This window comes from Semicossyphus pulcher, unplaced genomic scaffold (assembly GCF_022749685.1).
Source record: "Semicossyphus pulcher isolate SPU_LCO1_2020_fin unplaced genomic scaffold, fSemPul1.0.p SCAF_7, whole genome shotgun sequence".
Lineage (NCBI taxonomy): Eukaryota > Metazoa > Chordata > Actinopteri > Labriformes > Labridae > Semicossyphus > Semicossyphus pulcher.
Genome location: NW_027211748.1, coordinates 17,067,127 through 17,094,635, shown reverse-complemented (window position 1 = coordinate 17,094,635; position 27,509 = coordinate 17,067,127). Strand labels below are relative to the sequence as shown.

Here is a 27,509-nt window from a genome sequence, read left to right as displayed (position 1 = left end):
AGAGGGTGAATCAGAGGAGTGGCTTCTGTCTGCCATTATTACGCCACGTCTGTCGACTGCCAGGCTGTCGCTCTCATTCCCCCTCTCTCTCTCTCTTTCTCTCTTTCTCACGTATCTCTCAGGCACCCCCCCCCTCTTTTTTTCCTCTCCAACCAATCTGTCTCTATTGCCTCCATCCTCCCTCTCTTTTCCCTGGCAGCTATCTCCACATCCTCTACGAGTCCGTCCTCCTTCTGCTCCATCACTTCCTCTTCCATCCATCCATTCATCCATCCTCGTCTCTTTCATCTCCGCCTCCCTCACAGTCTGCTGTCACTTTTTCTCCCCCTCCTCCTCCTCCTCCTCCTCCTCTTCTTTCTTTTTTTCTAAGTGAATGCTTTCCTCTCCCACTGTCTGTGTTCCTTTCACTCTTTCTCTTGTGGCCCTCCCTCTCTCTCTCTCCAGCTTATTTCCTTTCAACCCACGACTACATTACCCACACTGTTATTTGTGTGCCTCTACTATCGTATATATTATGTTTGTGTGTGTGTGTGTGTGTGAGTCAGTAAATGAGTGTCCTCTCCAGTGCCAGACATGCTGTGTGCAGAGCGTGCTGTTTGCTATCACGCACATACAGTATGAGTACATTTAGTAAACACTGTTCTCGTGCGCCCTCTGTCACTCTTTTCAACAATTTCTTCTCCTCTTTCTGTCTGTGGGCTTGTGCCTTCAAACACAGTGTCATTACTAGCCTGCACATGCTCCACTGCAGCATCTGTGCACATGTGATACTGTGACACTGCATGTTTGATCCCTTTCCCCCCCTGATGTACACCTTAAAGGCCACAATGAGGGACAAGCCAGGAGCCCCCACAGAGCAGCCGACTCCCACACAAGGCTCTTTATTCCTCTCTATTCTCACGCACATACAGAGAATCATTTGTGTTTGAATGTTCAGTTCCTCGGCTGTTGCCATGCCGTGCTTGTGCTTGCGTGTGTGCTCACGCTGACAGAGAGGTGTGAGCATTTATGAGGTTGTGCGAGGGTGTTACTAAGCGTAGGCGGGAGTGTGCACCAGCTCGGCTCGCACTTCCTGTCTTTCAACCACCTCCATTCCTTTTTTCTTTTTTAAATTTCACTTTTTAAAAACTCATTCCTTCATCCTCCTCTTATTCCCTCCTCAGATCTCCATGCTTCTCCCCCTCTTGCTGTTGGCGCCGAAGAGGCCAAATCCCAACGTGCTGCTGCTGCCTCGGCCACCGAGCGGGAATGCCAAACCCAGGCAGTTTCCATGGAGACAAGGAGCCCAAGCTGCAAGAAAGCCACCCGCAACCCCGCCCACACCCCTCCTCCTGCGTCGTTTTTGTCACCGGTAACGGAAGTAGCGGCTAAGGACACGGGCTGTGCCACGAGCAGCGCTGCAGTGGTGGTGGGGGGGCTGGAGGACGACAAGGACAGGATTGTTGTGGAGATCATGCAGATGTACAGCAAGCAGCAGGAGAAGCTCAACTCCACCCTGCACAAGCAGCTGCAGCTAGAGATGGTGAGTTGGTGGTTGTAAAAGAACAAAGACCAAGATAAATGAGCTCCTTACTACGCCATATCTGTCCACACTTATTAAAAGTGTCCTTGATGTAGATGTGAAGGTGATCACCTTCGTATGACCCCTACATCTCCCCCTCCCACAGCCTGAAAAATCCAAATGTTGCTGTCAAATGGTTCTGATACGTTTCTGCAATCAGTTTTAATTTCAGTTAGGACATATGGCAGTCAACCTACATAATAGTATAGTTAGTTCACATTGAGAAAATTACAGTTGTATTCCGACATGAGATATTCACCGTCTGACAGAATAAAAAACCAACAAACTGGGCCAAAAACTGTTTTAGTATGCAGTCTTTCAGGGTAGAGGTTACTAACAGTTTTTGACTGTATTTGGTTAGCTTGGCGACATGAGCAGTAGAAGCCTACATTTGAGTCCCTTGTGCTAACGTGTGGAGATGCTTAAAAGCATTAAGCATGTTTGTCTTCAGGGGTCAGTAAAGTATCACATTATTATCGTTATCTCCTTTGACATAGTCTCTGTGTCTCCAGGAACTGGAGGCGTTACGCGGGGGCGAGGCTGCGAGGCTGCGTGAGCTGAGCGCCGAGCAGCGGGAGCTGCGCAACGAGCTGGAGGCTGTGCACAGCGAGCAGGCGCGGCAGCTCAGCCAGGCCCGCCAGGAACAGCTGGAGCTGGAGACCCGTCTGGAGCAACTCCGACAGCAGGCCTGCGCCTGTGAGCCAGGGGCACAACGCCAGCAAGAGGCCCACTACACTGCACAGGTACGGACTTAGAGGGGACACATGCATGCACAGCACTGATTTTGGCACCACAAACAGCAACATGTACAGTATGCACATTAGCGTGCATCATTGAACATATTCTATTTTCATCTCAAAGAGATACCAGTGCCAAGGAAACATCGGTGCAGCTTTCCAAATATGAAAACCTTGTATTTTTAAGCATTTATAACCACAGTTCAATTTATTACCATGAAAATGCAAGAATTTGTCTTTGTGAGATGGAAAAAGATAATGACAATTTGAAGGTAACAGCAAAATTAGGCAAAAGGGTGAGATCCACCATATTTGGTAAATATCAGTGTATGAATCCTTAGTAAGCTCCCTGAATGTAAAGTGAACAGGGTAAATATCAGCACTGTGTTTGACCAGTGGGTGTCAATGTAGTATAAGCTCATTGTAAGCTCATATTTTAAATTGTCACACAGAGGTAAAGAACTCGAGATCACAGAGTCAACACCCACATATTTCCTCTGAAGGAGGTGGAGAGTGTTTTCTAGGAAAACCTTGAGAGCAGGGATGTGGTCAGAGCTCCTCTGTGATTGAGAGTTTCCAATCTAAATAATGTTGCGTGTCCTATGTGAGTCACTATGCTGTTAAAGAGTGTCAAAGCACACACACATAAGGACACACTCAGAGCTTTTGTTTGGGTTTTCAATAGTCTTAATCATGAGATCTGTTCTGTTATAGTGGCCTGAGCTCACAGATCCCCCCACTTAGTAACTCCCCCGTCTGTTGTTGAAGTTCCTGCTCCTCCTTCCTCGCTCCCCTTGGCATCAAACTCAGGATGTCTGCCAGCTAGGAAACAGGGTGTTAATGTGTTTGTGTGGTTCTAAGATTAATGCTGGCCTGAAACTCAACAGAAGTTTTTTCCAAGTTTTACCAACTTTACTGACTCACTGTTGTGTTTTTACTTGAAGGGGAACTCCTGTATTTTTCCACCTGGGTCCTGTTTACAAGTCACAAGTTTCTGTGTGTAAATTACTAGAAGGTTCAAACCAGTTTCCAGTAAATAGCTTGAGCCAGCAGCCATAATGGTTTAATCCAACTATTTATTTACACACCTAAACATAGAATAATTGGACCAAAGAAAAATACTAGAATTCCCCTTTAAAGTCTAAGTGAAAACACAGCAGTGAGTCTGATATGAAATGTAAGAATTGGTCACAAGGTTTTTTTTGTTTTGTTTTAATTATTATTGGGGTCAAAGTTAGTTTGTCATAATTTACAGTAGGCAGTAAGAAACAGAGAGACAAACAATGAGGTTAAAGGTCTCTCCAGGGTTTGTCAGTACAGAACATATCCTCTATACTTGGCTATATAAAGTTCTAGCTAACTGCTTTTTAGCAGCTGTTTGTCTAAATGTTGTTGTTGTTGTTGTGTTTTTTGTATCTTTAAAGTTTGTCATAGAAAAATAAAGATTTAGATAAAGAAGAATAGCCCTTAAAATCTTAATGGAGTTTTGTATTGTGCAATGCTGAATCATTCCTAGTCATCACAGAAGCTTTTAATACGTCTAGAACTAAACACCATGACTTATGACAGACTGTTGTTAAATGTGATAATGTGTTAGACTAATCTCTTCTGATTTGCTGTAGGCATAAGTTGACCTCATGTCTGTCTGTCTTTTTCCTCCCAGTTGTCGGAGCTGCGTCAGAGGCTGGAGCAGGCGGAGGCGGACCGGCAGGAGCTGCAGGAGGAGCTGCGCAGGGAGCGGGAGGCACGGGAAAAGCTGGAGCGCACGATCTCCCAGCTCAAGCAGCAGATGGCCCAGTCTTGCGCAGTGGGAGGCAGCCCCTCTCCTCCTCCTACCCCTTCCACCGGACCCCCTAACATCCACTCCCCGCCCTCCTCCTCCTCTTCTTCCTTCTCAGAGGCCCCAGCGGCCGGCCAGAAGTAACTGCCACCCCTCCAGGCACCTCCCCTCCCTCATTCCTCTTCCAATCACCCGCCAACTCTACAGACACAAACAAATCTGCCTGAAACAGAAAGGAGCTTCACATCTCCTCCAGGCTGTCTTCAACTTGTGCATCCCCCCCCCTCGTTTTATTTCAGCGTAGGACTGACTTTGTTTGTAATTTAACATCACTTAAAAGAAAAATTTTATGTTGTGTTTTTATTCTCTTTTCTTTTGCTCACCTCTCCTCTCTTTAAACAGTATTTAAAGATTTGTTTTGGGCATGTATGTTTTGATTTTATTTATAATTTTCACTGAACAAACAGCTGCTTCACAGACAGGAGTTAGGTCAAGTAGAGACCAACTCAACCCATCACTATTGTTTTCTCCCCACACAATTGTCAACCTCCTCTCCCATCCCTTGTCGCCCACTCTGGATTCTGGAGCTAATGACTTTGAGATTTCAGACCTCAGCTCAGAAACAGACTCGTCTCAGCTCCTCACAGACGTTTCTTCATGCTACTACCTGGCACAGCAACTGGTGCCCACGGACTCAAATCGGCGCCTGGTTGCGTTGCCCATTTCTCCGTCTTTGTGTACGTACAGCCCAAACGCTCAAATACCAGCGACTGCAGGAAACTGCATGGACATTTCAATACATTTTTTTTTCTGTTGCTCCTTATAAAACACAAAAAGAAAAGTGTAACATGTAAAAAGTACATCAGATCTATATGGAGGAGAAAGACCTTTACTGTACAAAAAAAGACAGATGTCGTAAGACCTCATGAAAATATGCCAATAGTGACGCTGAACTTGAAATGAGTGTTTTGAGTGTGACCCCCTTCAAGGTAGCTGGCTAGCAAAACGTCTGGCCTGGCTCCCAGCTGCTCCTCCTCACACAGACTAGTTGTCCTCTTCACTCTGCTGGGCAGCACCTGGACTCTCCTGTTGTAGACCAAACAGTCTGTCGGTTGATCCACCAGCTGCCCAGTGTCTCCTCCAGCTCCCCCTCTCTTTCCAGAAGGCCTCACACCCTCCACCGCTGTATGCTAGCACCATTGCCCTCTGCTGGGAAACACCTCAATACTGTTGTTTTTCACCCACTTCGGGCTAGACAGGAAACGCTGTGCTGTTTTCAGGCTTGGCATGAAGAAGCTCACGAGCAGTGTTATGCACTTAAGGCGCTCTCCTCCCCCAGAATCCCCTGGGAAAGGAATGTGTCTGGACACGGGGGCTGGCTGAGCCGCTGTAGCTTTTCTAAGAAAGAAGAAAGGCAGAGTCTCACATGTGCGGGTAGCTGTACTGTGTGAGTATAATACATACGACATCGAGTGTGTCAGTGCAGTCCAGGCATTCAGGCAGAACAATGGCCCCAGCGTTCCCAGCAGATGATCAAAGCTGCAGTCTGTCCCTGTTTTCTGGGCTTCTCTTTTTTTGTTTGATTTGAATTCATTGTTAGCAGACGGTTTTATCCCCACCCTGTTTGACAGAGCGTCTTGGAAGAATGTGGGTCGCAGGTGAAAGCAGTTGGTCCAGGGTGGTTTGGGCCTCGAATCCGGCCCCTGCTTCACGTTATTCTGCCTGGCTGAACAAACAGCACCGGGCAGGGAGAGGAAGCGAGGGGAGCATTGAGGGGAGCGCTCAGGGGGGACTGGTGCACTCTTACCCGCGGGCAGGCTGGGTGGCCTAGACGCCGGAGGTACAGAGGGAGCCCTTTTTGTTTGGTGCCGTCAGAATGGGGGCAGCTGTTGTTGTCTGGGGGCCTCTGCTCGCCCTCGGGTGAGACTGTACAGGAGCCCCCATCTCTCAACAATCTCCCTCCTCTCTCACAAAACGACCGTCACACACATACCCGTCCATCCATCTCCAGCGCCGGATCAGCTGGGGGTGTGCAGTGTTTTGTAGATGCCCAGGAGAGCGAGCAGGCGTCCAGCCAGAGGAAGAGAGGACTTTTATTGTGTCAGTTGCCAGGCAAAAGCGCTTTTTATTGCCACTGAGGAGATCTCTGTAAGTGAGTGTGTGTGAGTGTAAATAATTGTTTAAAAAGAGAAGGGGGATCGGCCTCAGCTCAACTCTGAGCTTTTTTATGCATCTGCTATAAATGCAAATTGATAGACATTCCACTGTGCTCCATCCTGTTCGATGCAGAGTTTCTTACACAGCTTCCCTTTACAATAACAGACCTTAAAGACCGGGCGGAGGACAGTTGTGGTTTGTTGATAGTCATAAAAGCAGGTGCAGGTGTGCAAGCCAGTAAAATCAAACCCATGCCGCAAATGTACACTCTACTGTTGTTCCATTTAAACCTTTATTGAAATTATGAAAGAAAATATTTAACGTATTAACTAAAGATTTATATTCACTTTGTAAATACAGTAGTCATTAATATATTAACTGTTCTTATATGAAAAATCTTCAAAAGGTTATATTAATTGGACCAGAACTAAGGCTGTTTTCGCTTTCTTTCTTTTTTTAAAGTGATCTTTGCAGATATCAGAACTCGACTTTAGTCGAGTGGATATGGGGGAGTGAAACGCATGGTTTACTGAGATGTGATGCAGGACAAAATAGGAAAATAATATACTTTGTTACACATTTTCCCCCTTTTTCTGAAATGCTTTTTTTGTGATTTAATCTTGATGGACTTTTTAATGTGTAATGTAACAAGCCTTTCCCCCTCTTTCTTAAACCCCCTCCCTCGAAGCTAAATTGAAAATTTGTTGAAAAAATGCATTTTGGAAAAAAAGAAAACAAACAAAAAATGATTTTTTTTTTTGCATGTTTTGCTGCCCCTAATGTTTTGTGTCACCGGGCCACTCTATCAATCTGTTCATTGTGGAAAAAAAGAAAAGGAAGAAGAAGTTCCCCCCCAAGTTACGCACAAACTATGAGATGGCTCATATGCATGAACATTAAACATGTGCAAGTTTGATATCATTATTGGTTTAGAGGTTGGCTGAATATTAAGTCAGATTATGAAGAACATAAAATGTAGCCTAATTTGATTTGGAAATGATGTGCGAGTGTGTGTGAGTAAGAGAGTGTGTGTGTGTGTGTGTTTGTTGGCCTCCCACGTCTGACTGAAGCACAGCAGCTTTGAAAAGGGAAAGAGAGAAACTTGCTCATGTAGCTCTGGATGTGTAGTTATATTTTCTGATTCTGATCATATATCCTTGTCTGGATGTGTTATCATCACTCAAAAGATAATCCGTATTCGATTTAATGACTAGTTATCTCTTTGGCAGAACAATAATCTTTAAAAAATAATTTAAATTCATCACATTAGCAGATAAATACATCTGTTATTTTTCTTTCTGTGTAAATCACATTTTAGACACAAGGGGGCGCTGTTTAGCTTATTTAATTGTACACCCTTATGACGAAAAAATTACTAAATGTAAAAGAATGGGATGGAAAAATCCCTTGTACCACGGTTTACTGGGCCTTTTTGCATTTTGCAGTGTTATGAGAACTTGGATATGCTTTGTACAGAATTTTTACTGGTGTGAAGTTTTTCAAGCTGATGAAAACAAGGTGAAAGGAGCAGAGCTTCACAATGTGAACCACATTTGAATACAGGATTTAAATACCCCTCGCCCCCTGGCTTTGTGAAGTCAACCTGTAAACTAACCCAAGGTCACATTTGAGCTGTGGTTGGGGGCATAACTTCAGCCAGTAATTATTCTTTCCAGTGTGGGAGACTGATCACACAGATCACTGGTTATGAAGAGGTACACCATGTTTTAATTTACAAACATCCTGTTAAATATATATGGCTTGGTTTAAAAAGATCCCTTCCCCCCCTTAATGCTGTTCTGAAACATGAAACACAGTGTCTGTGTTTGACCATTGCATACTACGTTGCCAATACTACAGTGTGATGAGACTTTTGTTCTTGCATGAATCGAGACACTGTTCTCCTACCTCATGTTGTGATATAAAAAGATGTTTTTTAAGCAGAAGACACTGCATCTCTAACTGTTTATCATTGATATTTACGAGTAAATGACATACCTGTAAATGCTTTTAGCTAATACCTCAGTTGTATCTAGTGTTTGTTTTTTTCTGTTTTTGCCCTTCCCCCAATTTCAGATCTTGTAAATATACCCTGTATAGACAATGAACTTGGATCAAATTCAAGTAAAGTTCTGTAGTGTCAAACCAGCTGTGTCTTTCGCCTTTCTTATCTGTTTATAATGCTAATTTCTTTCTCCTCATTAACCACTTGAATGAATCATTCAGAACTTCAGTATGAGTGTAAACATAATGAGAAAAAGCAGCAGCAGTGTTGTACAGCTGTTGAAGGTAATTCCAAAATATGAACAAACTGAGGCCAGTGGTGCACACACTTTAATGAAAGAGGGTACAGGAGTATCTCAAGAGGCAGGGCATTTTACCTAAAACACATAAACATGTGCAGAGCTAGAACAATTTTATTTATTAATATGTCAATCAACAGGAAGTGAATATACTGCCCTGAATATGTGATATTAGAAGTATATCTTCTTACATCATCCATGAATGGCTAAAGTTGAAAAATATAAAAAGCACCTGCTTCATCCCAATGTTTATACACACACACACGTATATAAAATAAATTCTTGGATTGTTTTTTTCAATCTGTCAATCTAAAGACACCTACAAGCAAACTTGGTAAAACACAAGTTTCTCCTTATAAACCTAAAAAGGGAGGTTTACTGGGAGCATGGCAGTATCAAAATACTTTGTTTTGCATGAGTTATCTGTCTCACTAGCAAAAACAAAAGCTGCCCTTTAATCTGAAATATGATCGGAAGCAGCGCTGCTCTGTTGACTGTCCTGTGAGGCAACAGCCTGGCCACCAGTGGTCCACCTGGTCACATGAGTACCCAATGTAACTAGACCTTTTTCTCAATAGCAGGTTTATTGTATATTTAAAAGTACTTAATTACATTTAAAACATTTTTTTAATGATAAAGGCTCCAGAAAACGTTTTTAAGAAATTGTCGTAATTGTAGCTATGTGTGGTCCTTTTTAAGCTAGCTGATGCCGTCTTTTGAGCTACATGCTAATGTTAGCATGCTACTGTTCGCACAATGACGATGACAAAATGCTTACCAGGGTTAGTTTTAACTAACTTCACCCCGGTAAATGAGGATATTTATCATTAATAACGTTTCAAATGACTTTTTTAAAATGTCGTCGGTAGATTATCTTTAAGAGCAACCTATAGCCATCTTTGAGGGCCGAATACATGATGGGATCAACGTTTACCATGAGAGCAATTTATCGTGTTAGCATTAAATTAAATTGACAATTTTCACTAATTAAAGAGTTCCTGAGATATTGTTGCGTGGTCCTACCGACAGAGCTAGTGTAAATATAAACAATTGTTTTCTCCCTGAGAAATATAGGTCTCAACAGATAATTCCTCTTTATCAAACAGGTTCCCTGTGTGTATTTGCTCGGTGCAGTCATGTTTTGTCCTCTGCAGCCGAGCTAAATTTAAATCTCCACTCACAGAAGCTGTCGGGAGGAACTGCTGCCAAGCCCTGTGCAAGCTGTGAGGCTGGGCAGACTGCACATAAAATGACCGCTATCAGGAGGCTGTTGAGGAAGCACAACCAGGCAACGTTCAGATCCAGGTATGTAGGTATTCCCACAGGTACCAAGAGAAGCACTGCCAGTAAAAACAGAAACAAGGCCCAGGTGTTCAGGAAAATATGAATGGCTTGGTAAACAACATCTTTTTCTGGTAAACAACATCTTTGGTGTGTAATTTGGTCTTTTGATAATCGTGTATGGCACCCAGCATACAACGCAGCACAGCCCAGAGTCAGGAGGAGCAACATGGCAACCTGCAGGATCTGAGAGGTGTGGAAGACCCAGCACCGTTGAATCTGGTTGTAAGGCACATCCTCCAGGACAGGACTGAAATCAGACAGCAGGAAGACGTAGAGAGCAGCGAGGTTCCACAGCAAGCTGGTTACAAATAAGCAGACAACCCATCTGGTCCTGGAAGTGCAGGGTTGCAACCTCCGAGTGTGAGTGCAGAAATGGTCTAAACCGGCAAGGACTACGACAGGCCACTGCAGAGAACTGTAGACCTGCCCGACGATTTGAACCAGCAAACATACATGGAACCTGGTCAGCTTCAAGCCCAGGAGGATGATGTATCCATCAGTGTGGAGGTGAATGGTGGTGACAAAGAGGGCCAGGATTGTGTCGACAACAGCAAGGGAAACACTGAAAACTCCCATGAAGCTTTTGCAAATGTGCTTCCTCTGGATAAACACCAGCGTCCAGTTGAGAAGACATTTTCCTCCCAGGCTGAGCAGGATGCTAGGGATGGAAATATTCATATTCATGGTGTGCGGTTCCGGGAGTGCTTCTAACTAGTCACTGTCGGCCATCACATAGAATCTGCTGCTGCGGGAGAAAAAAACAGCAAATTAAATCTAAAAAGACATATTAAACACTAAAATGTTCAGTAAAGCTGAGAGGAAGTGTGGAGTTGTGTGATAATGGAAGCAGTCGTGGTTTATTGGTAGTAAAACATTAATGATGATAGCTACTTCACAGTTCAGAAGAAAACATTATTAGTTATTAATTATTCAAAGTTTAATACTCAAAAACACTTCAGGAACCATTAGCTGGGGGCTGATAGGATTCTACTGAGTGAGTGCTGGAAATAAATTTACAAACAACCAGTGTTGCTAAACTTTGAGACCTGTGATGCATGGCATCTTTTTTTTTTTTTTCTCCACAAGACCTGCTCACTTCGACGACGAGAAGAGCTCAGAAATACACTTTTACGACGATGTCACATTCGTTCTACCTACCGTTTGAACATTTCCTGTGTCTGCATGCAGACCGTGTCCCACAGTAATCAGGCTCTTCCTTTCCTTTAGACAGCAGTCTTCAGTTCAACACTTGCAGCAGAAATCTGAAGTGTCTCGATGTACCGGAGGTGTTTGAGTCCAGTCAGCTGAAAGAACAAAATCAACAGATGAACTGAGTGTTCAGCATTTAAGGTATGTCTTAAGGTTTGTCAAGCTTCCTCAAAAGCTATGTTGAGGAAAGTTCCTCATAATCCTTCACTTCTGCTTTTCATTCAACTCACAAATCATACAGAGAGCCTGTGCTTTCACTTTGTCTGTTAATTCCAGTGCACTCGTTTTTCTTGCAGCAATACATTTGTGCCCCTCCCTATAACCAAAACCGACTCTTAATCGTGCTCAGGCATGTTTAGTTAAACAAGCCAAGATGACGCAGTAATCATGTCAGAAAATCTCAATATTGAGCACAGGTACAGACTAGACTGTGGGTTACCATTTCTGGCTGCGACGGTGCAAGGTGATACCTTGAGAAAAAGACAGCTCACAGTCATCGTGTGTGTGTGTGTGTGTCTGTGCTCACTCTTAAGTTCTCCTCTAGTCATTTTCTTTGGTACACCTTGCTAAAACATACAGCAGTCCTGTATCCAGCCCAACTAAAACATTGGTGGGTTGCTTAAATAAGCTAACATTACTTGCTGCTTTTTCATTAGCATGAAGTGACTGTACATGAGAAGATGACTTCTGCCTGAGTCATTCCATATCCATTTTCATTGCAATGTTGGTTTAAAAATAGGGAATACAACTCCCATGATCCCCCTCTAAATAATCAACCATCATCTTCTGTTATCATTTTCTTTTATCTTGTGAGTAAACAGTAATCTACTGTGGCTGAACAAACAAAGAAAAGATCGATGACTACAGATACAACTTCAACAATAAGTGAAAATCCAAAGAAAAAGAGACAAATTGGACGCTCAGATGAAGGCAAACAGTCTGAAAAGGAGAGTGACCATCAGCGAGGAAAAGTTAAAACCGTGGACGTCAAACCGAGCCGTTAGAAACGTCACTCCCACCTCCCTTCTCGGTTATGCACTATGGTTATGCATGCTCGAAATTGTGTAACAAGTTCGTTTTAGAGTTTGACGGTTCTATTTTTAAATACAGTGTCTGAACACGCTCGGTGATCTCTTTTGTGATATGAGCATGTTTCCTTCTTTCTGACACAGTAAGGCTTCATTTCATCCAGAGGGTTCAGACCAATGACTGTTCAGACCGGATCGGTTAGCTAGCAAGGGTGGCAATGTAGCGGTAGCTGTCAACAGACCAACGGCTTTTAAAGAACCGTTAGATTGACTCACTTCTAACGGATATTGTGTTCTTTCTGTGTCACTGCTGAAATAAGAGTAATGTCTTAATATGAAGACGGTTATCTATATTTGACTGTGGGCTAAGGTCACTACAGGGAAGAGAATCAATGTAACTGTAAATGCTAAAGTTTAGGCTAAGTTGTGTTTCGAGTGATTTAGGTTAGCTTGTTTATGTCTCAGCTCGTTGATTTATTTACCCAATATTGCATTTTTGTATTCAGATCAATTGTGTGTTTTGTAATATACAGATTAGGGCTGGGCAATATGACAATAGATATTGTTAAAACAATGTGAAAATCTGTCTATCATATGTGTTTTTCTATATCGTCTCTATCGTGATGTCTCAAAACAAGCGGCTGAACTGCTTTATTTTTATGTCATTACATTCTAATCCTTGCACGTGGGCGTGAACCTGGAGCAACCATAGTGGGAGGCGCTGTAACATGGACATTTACGTTCAGAAAAGGATTATTATATTTATTTTTCAAATTTTTTATTCACACTGGATCATCCAAAAATAGGCTTTACCATGTGGTTATTTCATATACGAAACTGTTTGGATATCTGGGAAGTGTGCTCCTGCAATTACCATTTATCGCCATAGGTACCACTAAAGAGGACGAAACTGAGATCTTCAGGAGTACCACTTACCACGCGAGTTGTCCTCTAGTCCGTGGATCAGCAGTTAAATTCCTGGCCTTTGCAGTCCGCATGTCGAAGTCTGGGGCAAGACACTGAACCCATATTGCTCTGAAATGCATAGCCATCAGCTGAGAATGTCACTGGATAAGTTCCTAGTTTTTTGGTACTTTGCATAGCATTCGTTGCTATCAGTGTAGGAATGTGTGTATAAAAGGGTGAATGTGGCAGTAGTGTAAAGCACTCAAAGTTTGCCATTTACATGTTGCACACGGGAAATTGTCTGTGTGAGATGCATCCTCAGCTAATAGAGATACTTGTTTTGGCGAGGAGGGGCATCAGGCCATATTTCAAGCTACAACAACAACTTTATAACCCATAAGCTACAACAGCTAACATTAGCATTCAACCACTTCCATAGTGTTTCACAATATAATGGGAAAGGCCTGAAGTAATGCATTCACTAGCGAGTAGTTAGTAATTTTCTTCCTAGCCAACTTTACCATTTGACAGTGTTAGTATTGTGTGATCGAGTGCATTGTGTTCTGCGTTGGGGACATTATAATATGTGGATGTGAAGTTTCTGTCCTGTTCTGCTATAATTATTATGTGTGTGTGTGTACGTGTCTCCGTCCCAGAGAGACTTGCATGCGAAGGAAAGGAAGTTCTACGGAAGTGTGTTTTCAGCTGATAAGCAGGGATATGTGATGGTTGAAGGAGTGAGCCAAGTGGTCAATTAGCCAAATATTGAAACTGTATGAAGGTGGTGCCTTTGTACTCTGTGCAGGTTTCTTTACAAATATACTCACTCAGATGTGCAAGTCGTAGTTTTTTCTTAATCTTCAGTTGATCTCTTAAAATTTATTCTGCAACATTACATGATACAATAGAGAGGCATATGCTATATTCCTTGCTAAGTAGCTGAATGCCAACGTAAGCTGTTAACCCAACCCTTCATCCATTATCTATACTGCTCATCCTTTCTAGGGTCGCAGGGGGGCTGGAGTCTGTCCCAGCTGACTGTTGCTAACGAGTTATCAGATATGTTGCCTTAACTTTGATGTACGGTGTAAATACATTGAACATAGAAAAAATATCCATATCAATAGAACATTTACAGTATTTTTGTCTTGTTAAATGTTACATCTGGATGGAGGCACTGCTAAAATAGTCATTTTTATTTTGGATGGTAGCAGCAGGGGAATTTTCTGATAGTTTGTGAACATTTGCGAGGGAAACAATAAACCATCATGGAGCATAACCAGAACCAGAATCAGAAATACGTTAATTATCCCAGAGGGGAAATTATGGGAAATAGCGGGGTTTATTCTACCATATAAGGACTCTTGTGAATTCAGAAGTACATGATCCTCAGATTAAAATAGCACACAAGAATTTGGATGTTTATGTTTCTCTTAAATTGCATCCTTGTCCCTTTCCTGATTGACCCTGCAGCCATATCGTACTAAATGCGTTCCCGTGTTCTTGTTTTTGTTCTGTAAAGTTAATAGCAAACAGGTGGGGCAGCCCAGAATAATATCTTTCCATTGATTTAATGTTGACACAGGAACAGCTTCTTACATTTAACTCTGTTAAATTGATCATCAGAGGGAGAACTTACCAAGAGAGGCAAATGTTTGAATTAAGTATGTTTTCATTATATTCATATCATCTACGCATTAAAATGTGACAATGCTGAGACTAATTTACCAAAGTCAGCCTCACATTTTCCCTCTCTGATTTGGCATTAAAATGTGCATCACAACACTCTCACATACTTAAAACAAACACAAGCAAAGAAAGGTGATTTATTACCTTTGTGAATGCAGTCATCTGATGTTAAATGCAACCGTGTGTACGTCTGTTTCCTTGTCCGAGGTATTCAAATGTGCTGGATCAAGTTTCAGTGCAGCTGTAATATCAAAAAGCTTTCTACAGAAGGCGTGGTTAAAAGAAGGGACATCCAGTAAGACAACACAACTGACTGAACAATGCTAAGGCATTTGTTCAGTCATTAAACAGTACTTTACAGGTATCATTTAATCCAGTTGGAGAGCTATAGAGATTTTCAACAAAAAACAATTTAACAGAAGCAAAGAGCTTGTAGACCTTAAATTTATTGTAAGCTAAACAAGGTGTGGTTTCATGGTATGACTTTGAAGAGAGAGCATTATCCACTCTAGTTTCCTTCTGTTTAGTTATCATTCATAGTATTCAACCAAGCTAACTCTTGGTCCAACAACAGTGAAGCAGAAGTGAAAATGAAATATTATATTTCTATTTCTGACATTAAGTATTTCTGTTAGTCAAAGATAATTCAAGCCTTTATTGGAAATGCTGGTGTAGCAGGGAGATGAGTGGAAATAAATACAACTTTGCACAGTGTGACATTTATTCACAGAAATATATTCATATTTATTCTATTATATTTATTCTCATATATTAATAGTTAATTCTTATTATGGTTGTATCCACCCTCGTACTGTCTGTGTATTATGTAGCTTTGTGATATTGGTATGGTCAAAAATTATTGAACCGTTTTTAAAATATTAGACTAGCCTTTTTAATCCATGCATTTATTAACTGATAAAAGTAAACACTTTATAAGTAAATACTGTACATTTCTCTACTTTTTTCGTTGGAACATTCACGACTCCAAACTAAATTCACTGTTGAAATGCTGCATTCCAGTGCTCATCGGATTATTCCATTTCCCGAGTTGGGAGATCGACTTTTCTTGTTCACGAGCTTTAAGTCGTAAAAACAAAATGGACTCTTCACATAAAATGTGTTGTATTTTACATAAAATTGATCTAGGTCAGTCCACGTGGACAGCAACTTATGATTGAACCTATTACCATGTTACATATTAAAAATTAGATAAAAATGGATATGATGTACGCGGATTGATACAACGTTTTTGATCACTACCCAACATTTACTTTGGTCCGCCATGTTCCTGCGCAATGTGTTTCAACTCGGCAAGTGCTGTACCAGAACTTTTTTCCGACTTTCCGAGTCGTTGGTCCCACTTGGGGAAGCCTACACGTGAATTTTCCCGGTTTGAAACCAATTGTTACGACACCACGTGAATGCAGGGTAATCTATATCAACCACTGAACGTGGAGGCGGTGTTCCTTCCGCTGAACCTCCCTCCTGCGCAGCAATCAGCCCTTACTGATGCTCCTGAACCGAGCCGTTAGAAACGTCACTCCCACCTCCCTTCTCGGTAATGCACTATGGTTATGCATGCTCGAAATTGTGTAACAAGTCCGTTTTAGAGTTTGACGGTTCTATTTTTAAGTACAGCGTCTGAACACGCTCGGTGATCTCTTTTGTGATATGAGCATGCTTGCTTCTTTCTGACACAGTAAGGCTTCATTTCATCCAGAGGGTTCAGACCAATGACTGTTCAGACCGGATTAGCTAGCAAGGGTGGCAATGTAGCGGTAGCTGTCAACAGACCAACGGCTTTTAAAGAACCGTTAGATTGACTCACTTCTAACGGGTATTGTGTTCTTTCTGTGTCCGTTTACTGCTGAAATAAGAGTAATGTCTTAATATGAAAACGGTTATCTATATTTGACTGTGGGCTAAGGTCACTACAGGGAAGAGAATCAATGTAACTGTAAATGCTAAAGTTTAGGCTATGTTGTGTTCCGAGTGATTTAGGTTAGCTTGTTTATGTCTCAGCTCGCTGATTTATTTACCCAATATTGCATTTTTGTATTCAGATCAATTGTGTGTTTTGTAATATACAGATTAGGGCTGGGCAATATGACAATAGATATTGTTAAAACAATGAAAATGTCTATCATATGTGTTTTTCTATATCGTCTCTATCGTGATGTCATTACGTTCTAATCCTTGCACGTGGGCGTGAACCTGGAGCAACCATAGTGGGAGGCGCTGTAACATGGACATTTACGTTCAGAAAAGGATTATTATATTTATTTGTCAAGTTTTTAATTTACACTGGATCATCCAAAAATAGGCTTTACCATGTGGTTATTTCATATAGACTAATTATTTTTTAATTACCAGAAAACATGATATATCATGATATATCTCCTTATCGAGATATAAAAAAATCACATATCGTGGTATAGGATTTTGGCCATATCGCCCAGCCCTATACAGCATTATGCAAATCCTTATTTCTGTTTGGTATGTAACTAAAGCTAAAATCTTCACCAATTAAAAAAATCTATATTTTTTCCTGGGTTAAACATTTGCTCTTGTAAACACCTTAAAAACAAACGCACACCCCTCTGAGTGTCGAGCCTTAAAGTATGTCTTAGAGTGGCTAACAGAGAACATCCGAAGATGAAAGTTATTTAGTAATGTAAAATAGAAAAGGGCTGTATTGTAATTGTTATTCGGCAGCATCATCAGTTAATACCCTTAGCAGCTAATAAACTACTGTTAAATTTAGTTAGTTCATCTTTTGATTGTTTTTGACTAATTTTAACAGTTTGCACTTAATTTTATTGCAACTGACTCCTCAAGTAAACAACAAACAGTTGGCCATTTTTAAATAGTTTAAATTAGTTAAAGATACCTCTTATAGTTAGTTTTGTCTTTAAAATATCATGTAACTGAAGTTTGTTTGTTCCTTCCTTGCAGAATGGAGAATTCAGAAACCAGTCCATCATGTGGGCCCCTGGCTGTGCCGGATAGAGGCATGGCACAGCCCTCAGCGCCCTCTGGTCAGCTGTCCGAGTCAGCCAGGTCCTCCAAGCACAGGGAGCACCCGTCCAAGTCACCAAGGAGACGTAAGAAGGGGACGAAGTTGCAGCGGCGGGGGGGCGGTCATGAACAGCTGCTATGGGAGATTGAGCGGCGGAGGTTGCCAGGCCAACACGAGCACTTGGAGCCCTCTGGCTCGGCGAGCGACGCAGCGGAAAGCTCTCCTAAGAGGTTTGAACTGCAGGTCGCCAGCTGGTCCGCCATACCACTGTTGCCCCGGACATGAGGTGATAGTGTCTTGACTTATCCTCCTCTTTTTTTCCCTCCACACAGGAGAGCCCACTTTCTACATGGACCATACCCAGCCACTCACTTCGGACCCAAAGCCTGTATTCTTCCCAACCCATCTTCAGTCATGTAAGCTTGAGGGCGCTGAATGAGTGGAAATTTGTGTGCACAGATTATACTTTGTTTGTTATTGCGGCCGTTGACACAGAAAGGCTTGTGTAACCGTGTTAGATAAGATAAAAATGAGTATGCTGTGATTGGATGTGACTTGAAATGGGATGGCTAACAGAAGAGACTACAGATGCTTAATGTCACTTGGTCTCAAGAGTGTTTCCTTGGACTTGATCTGAAAACACACAAAATGCCTGTTGTCCGCCACGCAAAGGAGGAGGGAGACAAACGGTAAAGAAGAGTGAGAGAGTTTTTACATTGTGATATGTTGAGTTTGGACCTCACTGCTTCAGTTAATAAATGACTGCAGCTGTTAAGACTGTAAATGAATCTTTACTTTACTCTTAAGATGAGATAAGGCTTGTCAAACTGAGGAGATAATGGGATTATTCAACAGTCAACTCTATTGTACACAGTGTATTTGGTCTGTTTCTGTGTTTCTTTACATATGAGTGTGTTTTATGAGTTTGTTCATGTTATATTTTATGAGTTTGTTCACTTGTGTTTGTTTCTGTGTCACAGGCACATCCAGGACCCAGCCAGCCAGCGGCTTACCTGGAATAAACCTCCTGTCAATGTGCTTGTCATCAGGAAAATCAGAGATGAAAGCCTCGTGGAGCCTTTCAAAGAGCTCTGCAGGTTTCTAGTGGAGGTAAGGTCTCACAGGATTTGTTATCATACATGTTTTAAGACGATACCGTGCGATTAAGGAGGCAGACTTTGATATCTAAAAGCATAATAGAAAACAGATTCTGAGTCTCTCTGATGCTTTGGGATGCTTTTTATTTTGGTTACACACATTAACAACACATCGTTTATTTGCACTGAATAACAGACCCAATCTGTCTTTTTCTGATCATATAAATATGAGGTTTGATCGCATTAAAACTACACAGCTGATCTCACTTGAGTTGTAAGATTTTTCCAGTCAGAAAATTCCACAGCGGTAGCAAATCATCGCTTTATTGAACAAAACATGAGAGAAGTAACTGTATGGCAGATCTGCGTTTATTAAACAAAAGAGTAAGCATTAAAACTAAAAATAAATACACTAATACAAAATACGTTAAAATGATTCTTTGAAAAAAAAATGGACAGATATCTAAAATCCCAGAATTGTGGTTTCAGGTTTCTGTGGGTCTCCAAAAGACTGAAAAAGTATTGACTTAATACCTTAAAAGATAATAATTTTAAAAAAATGTCTTAGACAATTTCTATTGCCTGTTGTAGACAGCATTGACAGTTATAGAATTAGTTTGAGTCACGTGGTGTCCTGTCAAGGGTCATAAACTAAAACTGGAACTGTTGTAACAGCGGCACATGTCCACACGAGGCTGTTCAATCATGTGTTTCAGTCAGAACCATCAGACTTAGAACAAACACTGTCTCTGCTGTGAGCTGCTGCAGCTTCAAAGTTCATATTCTCATCATGAGGAAACTCTGTTTTAAGTTTGCATGTGCATAATCATTTTTAATTGGCTTCTATGCATGCTGCTGTTTATCAAGACCATGTTGATTTAATTAGATATATTGTTAGGAGTTATTATTATTATTTCCTGCTTGGAAGTTATGACAGAATTGTGATAAGAGTAAATAGTTGTAGGCAATGCTGTCATACTTTGTCCTGATAAATTGCCTTCTATGTGAAATAAAAAGTCAGTGCACCCTGCAGAAACCCTGGGTTTGTGTTGAGATCACCTTAAATATCACTATTGCCTACATATGGTATCACATCACATCATATTGTATTGATATTGTTTAACTGCATTAAACTCCATTGACAATATCAGCTGCATTGAAACCATCACCTTCTGCAACTGCAGCACTCAGAGCTCATCCACCTTCTGCTCTGCTTTAGCTGAACATCTACATTTTTGTTCTGGGACAGGCTAAGTACAGGCGAGTAGAATCCACAGGTTAAAAAGGTGCAAATGTTTTACATCGTTAGTATACTGTATGTATTACATCAGATTGTCAGTTGTCTTGATTTCAGTTATAGTTTTGTCCTTGGAGCCAGTGTTCGTGTTGTTAAGGTAAATGTTGTAGAACAATGCGTCATGGAACAGTGTGTCTGCTGAAACATTTGTGCCCCTGAAGAGCAACAAGTGTAACAAAAAAAAGGAAAGAACAGGAAATGACCCAGACATGAAGTTTATCAGTCTGGTCTCCTGCAGTTACAACACCTTTCAACCACATGTTTGCAAAACAAGCTGTGCTGTCTGTTACGAGACGGTCGACGACGGCCAGCAAACTCATGTATCTGCGTTCCATACGAACACTGTCATATTAAAGTACACATGTTTGGCATATGTTTAACTTTGACATTTCAGGGAGGGTACCTTTGAGAGGTGCCTGTGTGTGTTTGGGCTGTTGTCACTAAAGCGTGTCTCTGTGTATCAGGAGAAGCAGATGATGGTGTACGTGGAGCGCAGGGTGGCAGACGACGCTACGCTGTCCAAGGACGAGGCGTTCGGCTCCATCCGCAATCAGCTCTGCACCTTCAGAGAGGGTGACATTCCTGAGTGTCCTACCACCTGCTGCACAATACAGACACGCACACTAATGCAACGTATTTAAGTATATTTACTCAAGTTCTTAACTAAGGTACACATTTCAGGAAGTTGTACTTTACTTGAGTCTTTTCAGAATCAGAAAGGAGCAACTGTAACAGGCTGCACGTGCAGTCGATTAGTTGATAGAATAGTTAACATACATAGAGTACATACGTTTACATCTTACATGTACAATCCTGATATGTCAAATAACTAGCAAGAATCCATACTTGCATATTGTTAGGCTTGCCACATAAAGATGAGTTTTTATTATACATGTTTGTCAAATGCAGTATTGCTTAAATACGAGGATGTCCTTCTACATGTCTTTGAATTTGGCATTTTGCAAGCTAGCTGCTCTGCACATCAGATGATATGTCACGCCAGCTGAGCTGCTGACAAAGCACAGAGAGATGCTCTATAGCCTGCGACAGATCACATCAATGTTGTAGAAAAGGTTTTGCTTTGTTTGTCTTGTTGCAATTTGTCTTTACGATAACCATATTTGTCCACTTGCTTAGCTTGGTGAAATTGAATATATTCTTGTTTGTGTTTGCCTGCAGGCTATGATGATATCTCTGACTGCATAGACCTCATCATCTGTCTGGGTGGAGATGGGACTCTGCTCTACGCCTCCTCTCTCTTCCAGGTAATTGCACTTGTATCGACAGATCGGTGCAGACTGAAGCAGCTGCAGTCAGACTTCTTAAACATTTTACACTACATACAATTACTTTAAAAGATAAACTAGCCGATGTCTATCCCTGTAAATGTAATAAGTATAAAAAAAGATTTTTCATTCTGTGATGCCTGTTTTAGTAGTTTTGCCAGCATGTGTGACATGCAGAACATCAATTTAAGACATGAACACATGACACAAGGCGCTGTGGCTAATTATCATAGGTGTACTCTTCGTGTACTCACACATATGGTGAGTATTTGGTTTACTATAGTTGTTCATACTGAGCTCTCTCTCATGAATATATGTCTGTTATGTTTATCACAACAGCCTTTGGAAAATGTGTAAGTACAGCCAGCTTTTGGTTCTGCTGATTGTGAATCCAGCAGATCTCTCAGACTGATTCTTACATGCCGCTGTTATCTTTTCCTGCAGGGCAGCGTCCCCCCCGTTATGGCGTTTCACCTCGGCTCTTTGGGTTTCTTGACACCCTTCAAATTCGATTCCTACAAGACCGAAGTGGCCAAAGTGTTTGAAGGTAGACTGGAGCTTCATATAAAATCCTTTCTGTTGTTGTTTATAATTTGCATATTAAAGCCATTGATGTTTGCTCATACGCGTGTGTGTTTTCAGGCAATGCAGCCATCACCCTGCGCAGTCGTCTGAAGGTGAAGGTGGTGAAGGACATGCTCCAGAGAGCAGGGCAGCCGCAACAGCAGCAACAGGAACACAATGGACTCCTTCCTCATGGACACACCAACAGTGAGGCGGGGAAGGTCACTCTGCAGCTTCAGGTGAGAACAAAGAGCTCTTTGTAATGCACCTTTTGTTTACAAAGGAGTGTCCAGGTGGCTCTAAATGAGCTTAAGCGTGGGGATCAGGGGTTAATAAGCTACTGGACTGTTTGTTTACATCAGCATGATTCTAATCTGTTGATCTTTGTTTTCTTAGTCTTCATCATTTATGTTGATAAAAGTTCTTTAGCACACAAAGCATGGTAAAGCTGCAGCCCCTTTTCAATTAAAAAAACCTTTAAAGGGGCCCAGGAACCAATTTAAGAACACGGGAGGCTCACTTACCTATCACCTGAAGACTACTAATAATACCGAACCATTTACAAGAAAAGTCCCCGCTCTGGGGCAGCACCTCCTGATAGCACAGAAGTTATGTGATCTTGCTGCTTGGTCAATTATTAAACTCTTGGATGGTTTTCCTGGTGTCAAACAGATTTGTCCACTCCTTCCACTCAGTTTCCAGCTTTAATCCCACTTTGCCTGCACTCTTACCAGTTAGGTGTGGGAGGGGGATTGGAGTTACCCTGCCTGAATGTAACATAATTTAAAGTTGATACTGATGGGCAGCCAGGTCCTTCCCGGGTTGGAACAGAAGTAAAAACAAACTACAATTTCAGACAGAATATATAAGACATGCAGACTATGTAAAATAAGCGATTCTTTTTTTTACATTTTAGTTACTTTTGTTATAACTCCTTCTTATTTCAAACACAGATCTTGGTTAATCATAAGTATTATTACATCATCACTTGTAGACCAGAGCAGCAGCTGTTTAAAGTCACAATGAGTTGGCCATTCAAAGGTCTTGATTCATGATTAAACTAAACTTCAAGCAGATTTGTTCACTAAACAGTGTGAGTGAGAGTCAATGTTAGAGAGAGTGTTTCAGATATTTCTAATTAGGCGTATTAAGCCTGAAGTTATGTTTCTATGTAAAAAGAAAGCAGGATAAAGAGAGACAGTATGAAAGAGAGAGACTGACTCAAAGGTTAATTTGCTGCTTGTTATATTTTATGAACCAAAGACAGATAGATAACCTTTAATCCTCAGCAGATCATCTGAGGATAGACGTCAGAGCTTTTAGTCTCCTTTTACATTAATTCATTACTGTCACGCAAACATCAGAGTCACACAACCGTAAAATACCAAACGCCACATGATAACTCTATGTCGTTATTCATCGTGTGAGAAAATGCGTCTCACATGATGTCCTTTACTAAAATCAGTTATTGGTCTCATCTTCATGTTTCTCCGTATGCAGTGGAAACAAACAGGAATGTTTAAAGAACATTATTGTTTCTTGTAAAAGGGCTCGTCTGATTGGATTTTATCCTCTTTATGAGTTCCTGATCACTCCCATAACAGGACGCTGTGAGCCCATAATGATGACGAAGGCTTGTGTGTGTGTTGTCTGTATGTATGTGTGTTAAATGTCCCGTTGTCTCATCGGGCCATGTTCGTGCGTTCGCAGGTGTGTCTGCAGCTCGGTAAGCGAGCCGGGTTGCCACGGCGACAGTCATAATAAAGCTGCTGCATGTGTGAGTGAGCAAGTCGGATGTTGTTGAAGTTCTTCAGAGCCCCGTTGCCATGGAAACTGTGGCGTCAACAGCGCTGTCCACGCCAAATGGATATTAAGTGAGGTCTGACGCTCTCAGTCTGACACGCTGTGTAACTAAACAACGTGCCTCACCGCTGCAGTCTCACACACACACACACACACACAGGGTCAGTGTAGCGTCTGTCTCTCATCGATGAGATGATTAAAGACAGACAGACAGATACTTTTGGTTTCTCTGAACCGGAGTTTGAGCTCACATTACATCACGTCTGCTTTATCCTGCAGGATGTTTGCTCTGAGCTCAGCTGACGTCAGTACATCTGGCAGACATCACTGCTCATGCTGCCGCTCTCTGTGTGACAGCGTGCAACATGGTGTGTGTGCCGTTTGTCTCTGCGTGTACTTTCCTGCTTTAATGTGGGAGTGAAACGACTGTAACCCTGCGTCTGCTGCTGCCTGATTTATTGAGTGTATTGATTACATTTAGATTCATATTTCCTGTCTGGGAAAAGGAATTACATTTTGAAGACTTCCCTATTGTGCTCCACACCACATTATACAGCGGGGGCAGTGCCGTTGTCATGCCATTATCATCTCTGCCAGAGAGGTTGTTTTGAGCTGTCTGTTTGTTGTTAGCTGGATGAGTCAATAAATCACAGGTATCAACTAAATGATTGTGCAGATTTAGGCCATGGACAGAGGATAAAATAGTGTTGTTTTTGTTGTGGATAGACATAGTGTGGCCCTTCATGAAGCACTTTACACAACGTTCACTTCTTATTTTCCAAAACAGATTTTTCAAAACCCGTTTTTCACACCTATTCGATAACTTCTTTGCTATCGACTCTGGAAAAGAGGAAATCATCCATGGAGAAACCCAAACATAACGCACAAACAGTTATATTAATGCACTTAAACATGTAATAAAGTTATGGCATCTGGCCTATAGATGGCACTGCAGTAACATGATATCTTATCAGTGGTCATCGGTCTAATTTTCTATATATGAGTCTCTGGGAATATTTTGTCTGAGATATATTCATCTCAATCATTGTTTTGATACAAACTCATATAAAAAATCTACTGAAATGTCTTATTAGAGGATTGTGTATTTCTGTCTGTTTGTTCAGGTGTTAAATGAGGTGGTGGTGGACCGAGGCCCGTCCTCCTATCTGTCCAATGTGGACCTGTACCTCGATGGACGACTCATCACCTCAGTGCAGGGAGATGGTAAGAGCAGTCAAACACTTCTTTCCTGAACTGAAAGACATTTGTTTTCACACATCACTGGTTAACATCCTCCCTTCCCTGACTGTCCTGCAGGTGTGATTGTGTCCACACCTACAGGAAGCACGGCGTACGCAGCTGCAGCAGGAGCCTCTATGATCCACCCCAATGTACCCGCCATCATGGTCACACCCATCTGCCCCCACTCGCTCTCCTTCAGGCCCATCGTCGTCCCTGCTGGGGTGGAGCTCATGGTGAGAATTAAGAGCCAGACCAATGTGGATTTATTAAAAGTAATACAAATATCGAGTTTAGAGGGTAAAAAAATATATTTACATCAATATACCAAAACTAATCTTTAAAAGGTGCTCCTAGTTTCTGGTCTCTCTGTCTATTACATCACAGTTGTGTCATGTTTTCACTCACCCCTGTTAATGTTTGACGGACTCACAGCACCATGCATGTTTATTCTTTTGAGATACAGAAGTTCTCAAGGCCACTGTTCTCTCAGTGGTGCTGTTCTGTGCATATATTATATAAGTTACATGCATTATCTATCATATATATTTAACAAGTCATATACTGATGCTCCTGCGCCAGAACGCCAGAAGATGCATCAATGCATTTATGTAAAATGCAATAAGCCAAAAATGCCAGAATGTTTTTCTACATTTGTTTGCATTTTGCAGTATGAATATTACATTTTTGCACTATGGACTGAAACAGATATGTGAGCAAAAGGGTCAAAGGTGCAGTGTTATGGTAAGGCACTATGTCCCAAGTGAATGCAAACAGTATGTACATTCAAGGGGCAGATGCAGTACAAACTACTGTTAAATTGCGATTTAAATCACGGGGTAAACCTGCTAATCGTCCGCATGTTAGCATTGTCTTTGTGAGCAAGTTAGCATGCAGCTGCAGAAGCGCAAAGACTCTGAGCCCTGTTATAAATGCAGTCTTTCTTCTTAAAAACAGATCACGTTGTCCCCTGATGCCAGAAACACAGCCTGGGTGTCCTTTGACGGCAGGAAGCGACAGGAGATCCAACATGGAGACTGGTAACATTCATTAACCCACATTGTCATCTGCTGTTTCATTGTACCGATTTCTTTTCCCTCAATTAAGGATTAATTTGCTTAATGCTTTTATCCCAACAGTATTAAGATCACCACATCTTGTTACCCAGTGCCCTCCATCTGCTGCCACGACCTGGTGTACGACTGGTTCGAAAGCCTCGCTCAGTGTTTGCACTGGAACGTACGCAAGAGGCAGGCGCGACTGGCCGACGTCTCGGACTCATCAGACACAGAAAACTGAATCAGCGGAGGCTTTTCAGGTTAAAGACGTTACTTTGAGGCTCTCCGCAGCAGCAGAGTGAGTGAGAGTTGTTCTGGGAGAACCATGAGGGCTACCTGCAGTGGTTTTCATGACACAAACACAGGACTGAGAGAGAGAGCATGTGTGTCTACAGCCAGAGTAGTGTTACATTAGCCTTATAAATAGCATGTACAGTGAGTTTACTGTGCTACAATATTTTAAATGTAAGTACACATTTCATTAAATTCCAGTACTAATATACACTCATTTCATGTGTCGCTTACACGGGGAGTGCACGTTTCTCTTATTTAAATTATTTCGATATGAAAATAGTCTGAATAAATGACGTTTCTTTGGGACTTGAAGCACTTAATCATCCATGTGATGATAAGTCTGTAAACTTTAGGTCTTAATGGTAAACTGGCAGATTATATTAGATTAAATGATGTAAATGTAAAATGTGTACATACAGGAACATAAATGTATTTAATGTCTTATTTATGTGATATTTATCTATTTTCATGATGTGGGCTTAAAACTGTACTTCCTAGCCAAAGACTACTTTACTGTTCTGTGTGAGCATCAAGAGCCGACTTTCAGAAGCTGTAAAGGATTCTTATGTTTCTTTTTAAAGTTAGTCTCTGCTGAGTCAGATTGCATGTAGTGGAAGAAAACCAAACTTCCACCGGCCGTGTTGTTTTCATGATCATTAATAAACTGTTGAAGTGAAGTTGTCAAAGTCTTTTACAGGACCTCATCAGACTATAGCATGTATCTTCAGCACAAAAAATTAAACTCTGATTTGACAGCATTAAGTAATGACTTTTCAAAATACAATCTACAGATGAGTGAACCTCCTTAGACACCCTTAAATATTAAAAAAAAATAGCTCCTCACTGATTAAACATTAACCGTTTATCAGGTACAAATTACACTCAGTTAATCAGCTTCAACTAGATGCAACTATTGCAGTCTGATCCAAAAGTCCTGAAAAATAAAATCTAAACTTTAAGCTTATAAGGTTCAGTTCTTGTTTAACACACTATTTTCACCTGTTATTAAAATGTCCAAACTTTCATTTTTTTGTTCCTCTTTTAAAAATTGCTTACAAGGTTTAAGATCATTGTGTTATAGCGTTCTCTCACATTATATGGGAGTTAACCTTCATACTCTTCATACTAATCTTTGTAA

At 41.4% G+C, this 27,509-nt stretch overlaps 3 protein-coding genes across 9 annotated transcripts in view; 2 read left to right on the top strand and 1 right to left on the bottom strand.

Moving 5' to 3' along the window:
- skila (SKI-like proto-oncogene a) overlaps nt 1-8,380 on the top strand; it is a 33,810-nt gene extending 25,430 nt beyond the window's left edge. For both annotated transcript variants that reach the window (XM_069684434.1, XM_069684432.1), the window contains exons 6-8: nt 1,164-1,522; nt 2,074-2,304; nt 3,962-8,380. In XM_069684434.1, coding sequence (XP_069540535.1) covers nt 1,164-1,522; nt 2,074-2,304; nt 3,962-4,222 — 851 coding nt within the window. In that variant the 3' untranslated portion in view covers nt 4,223-8,380. The remainder of the gene's footprint in view (nt 1-1,163; nt 1,523-2,073; nt 2,305-3,961) is intronic.
- A 157-nt stretch (nt 8,381-8,537) lies between these two features.
- On the bottom strand, nt 8,538-14,922 carry gpr160 (G protein-coupled receptor 160). 4 transcript variants are annotated; one of them, XM_069684916.1, is made up of 4 exons: nt 14,859-14,921; nt 13,056-13,154; nt 11,041-11,186; nt 8,538-10,627 (listed from the first exon to the last, which is right to left on the bottom strand). In XM_069684916.1, the coding sequence occupies exon 4, from the start codon at nt 10,564-10,566 to the stop codon at nt 9,673-9,675; it is 894 nt and encodes a 297-aa protein (XP_069541017.1). In that variant the 5' UTR covers nt 10,567-10,627; nt 11,041-11,186; nt 13,056-13,154; nt 14,859-14,921; the 3' UTR covers nt 8,538-9,672. The 4 variants fall into 4 exon arrangements, with proteins under 4 accessions (XP_069541017.1, XP_069541016.1, XP_069541019.1 ...); XM_069684915.1 differs by lacking the exon at nt 13,056-13,154 and having other exon boundaries at nt 14,859-14,922; XM_069684918.1 differs by lacking the exon at nt 13,056-13,154 and having other exon boundaries at nt 8,538-10,624; nt 14,859-14,922.
- On the top strand, nt 11,110-27,048 carry nadkb (NAD kinase b). Of its 3 annotated transcripts, none has more exons than XM_069684913.1 (12): nt 11,110-11,232; nt 17,670-17,963; nt 18,066-18,149; nt 18,714-18,843; nt 20,592-20,700; nt 21,307-21,392; nt 21,858-21,960; nt 22,056-22,216; nt 24,905-25,004; nt 25,098-25,255; nt 25,977-26,059; nt 26,159-27,048. In XM_069684913.1, the coding sequence occupies exons 2-12, from the start codon at nt 17,671-17,673 to the stop codon at nt 26,316-26,318; spliced, it is 1,467 nt and encodes a 488-aa protein (XP_069541014.1). In that variant the 5' UTR covers nt 11,110-11,232; nt 17,670; the 3' UTR covers nt 26,319-27,048. The 3 variants fall into 3 exon arrangements, with proteins under 3 accessions (XP_069541014.1, XP_069541013.1, XP_069541015.1); XM_069684912.1 differs by lacking the exon at nt 11,110-11,232 and adding an exon at nt 16,297-16,413; XM_069684914.1 differs by lacking the exon at nt 11,110-11,232 and having other exon boundaries at nt 17,756-17,976.
- The last annotated feature ends 461 nt before the right edge of the window (nt 27,049-27,509 follow it).

Excerpts from the sequence above, each read along its gene's own strand:
- gpr160 (XM_069684915.1), bottom strand. The coding sequence starts at position 10,566 with ATGAATATGAATATTTCCATCCCTAGCATCCTGCTCAGCCTGGGAGGA.
- nadkb (XM_069684913.1), top strand. The coding sequence starts at position 17,671 with ATGGAGAATTCAGAAACCAGTCCATCATGTGGGCCCCTGGCTGTGCCG. Across the intron at positions 17,964-18,065 it reads GCGGAAAGCTCTCCTAAGAG|GAGAGCCCACTTTCTACATG; the intron begins GTTTGAACTGCA and ends CCCTCCACACAG. Across the intron at positions 25,256-25,976 it reads CTGCTGGGGTGGAGCTCATG|ATCACGTTGTCCCCTGATGC; the intron begins GTGAGAATTAAG and ends TCTTAAAAACAG.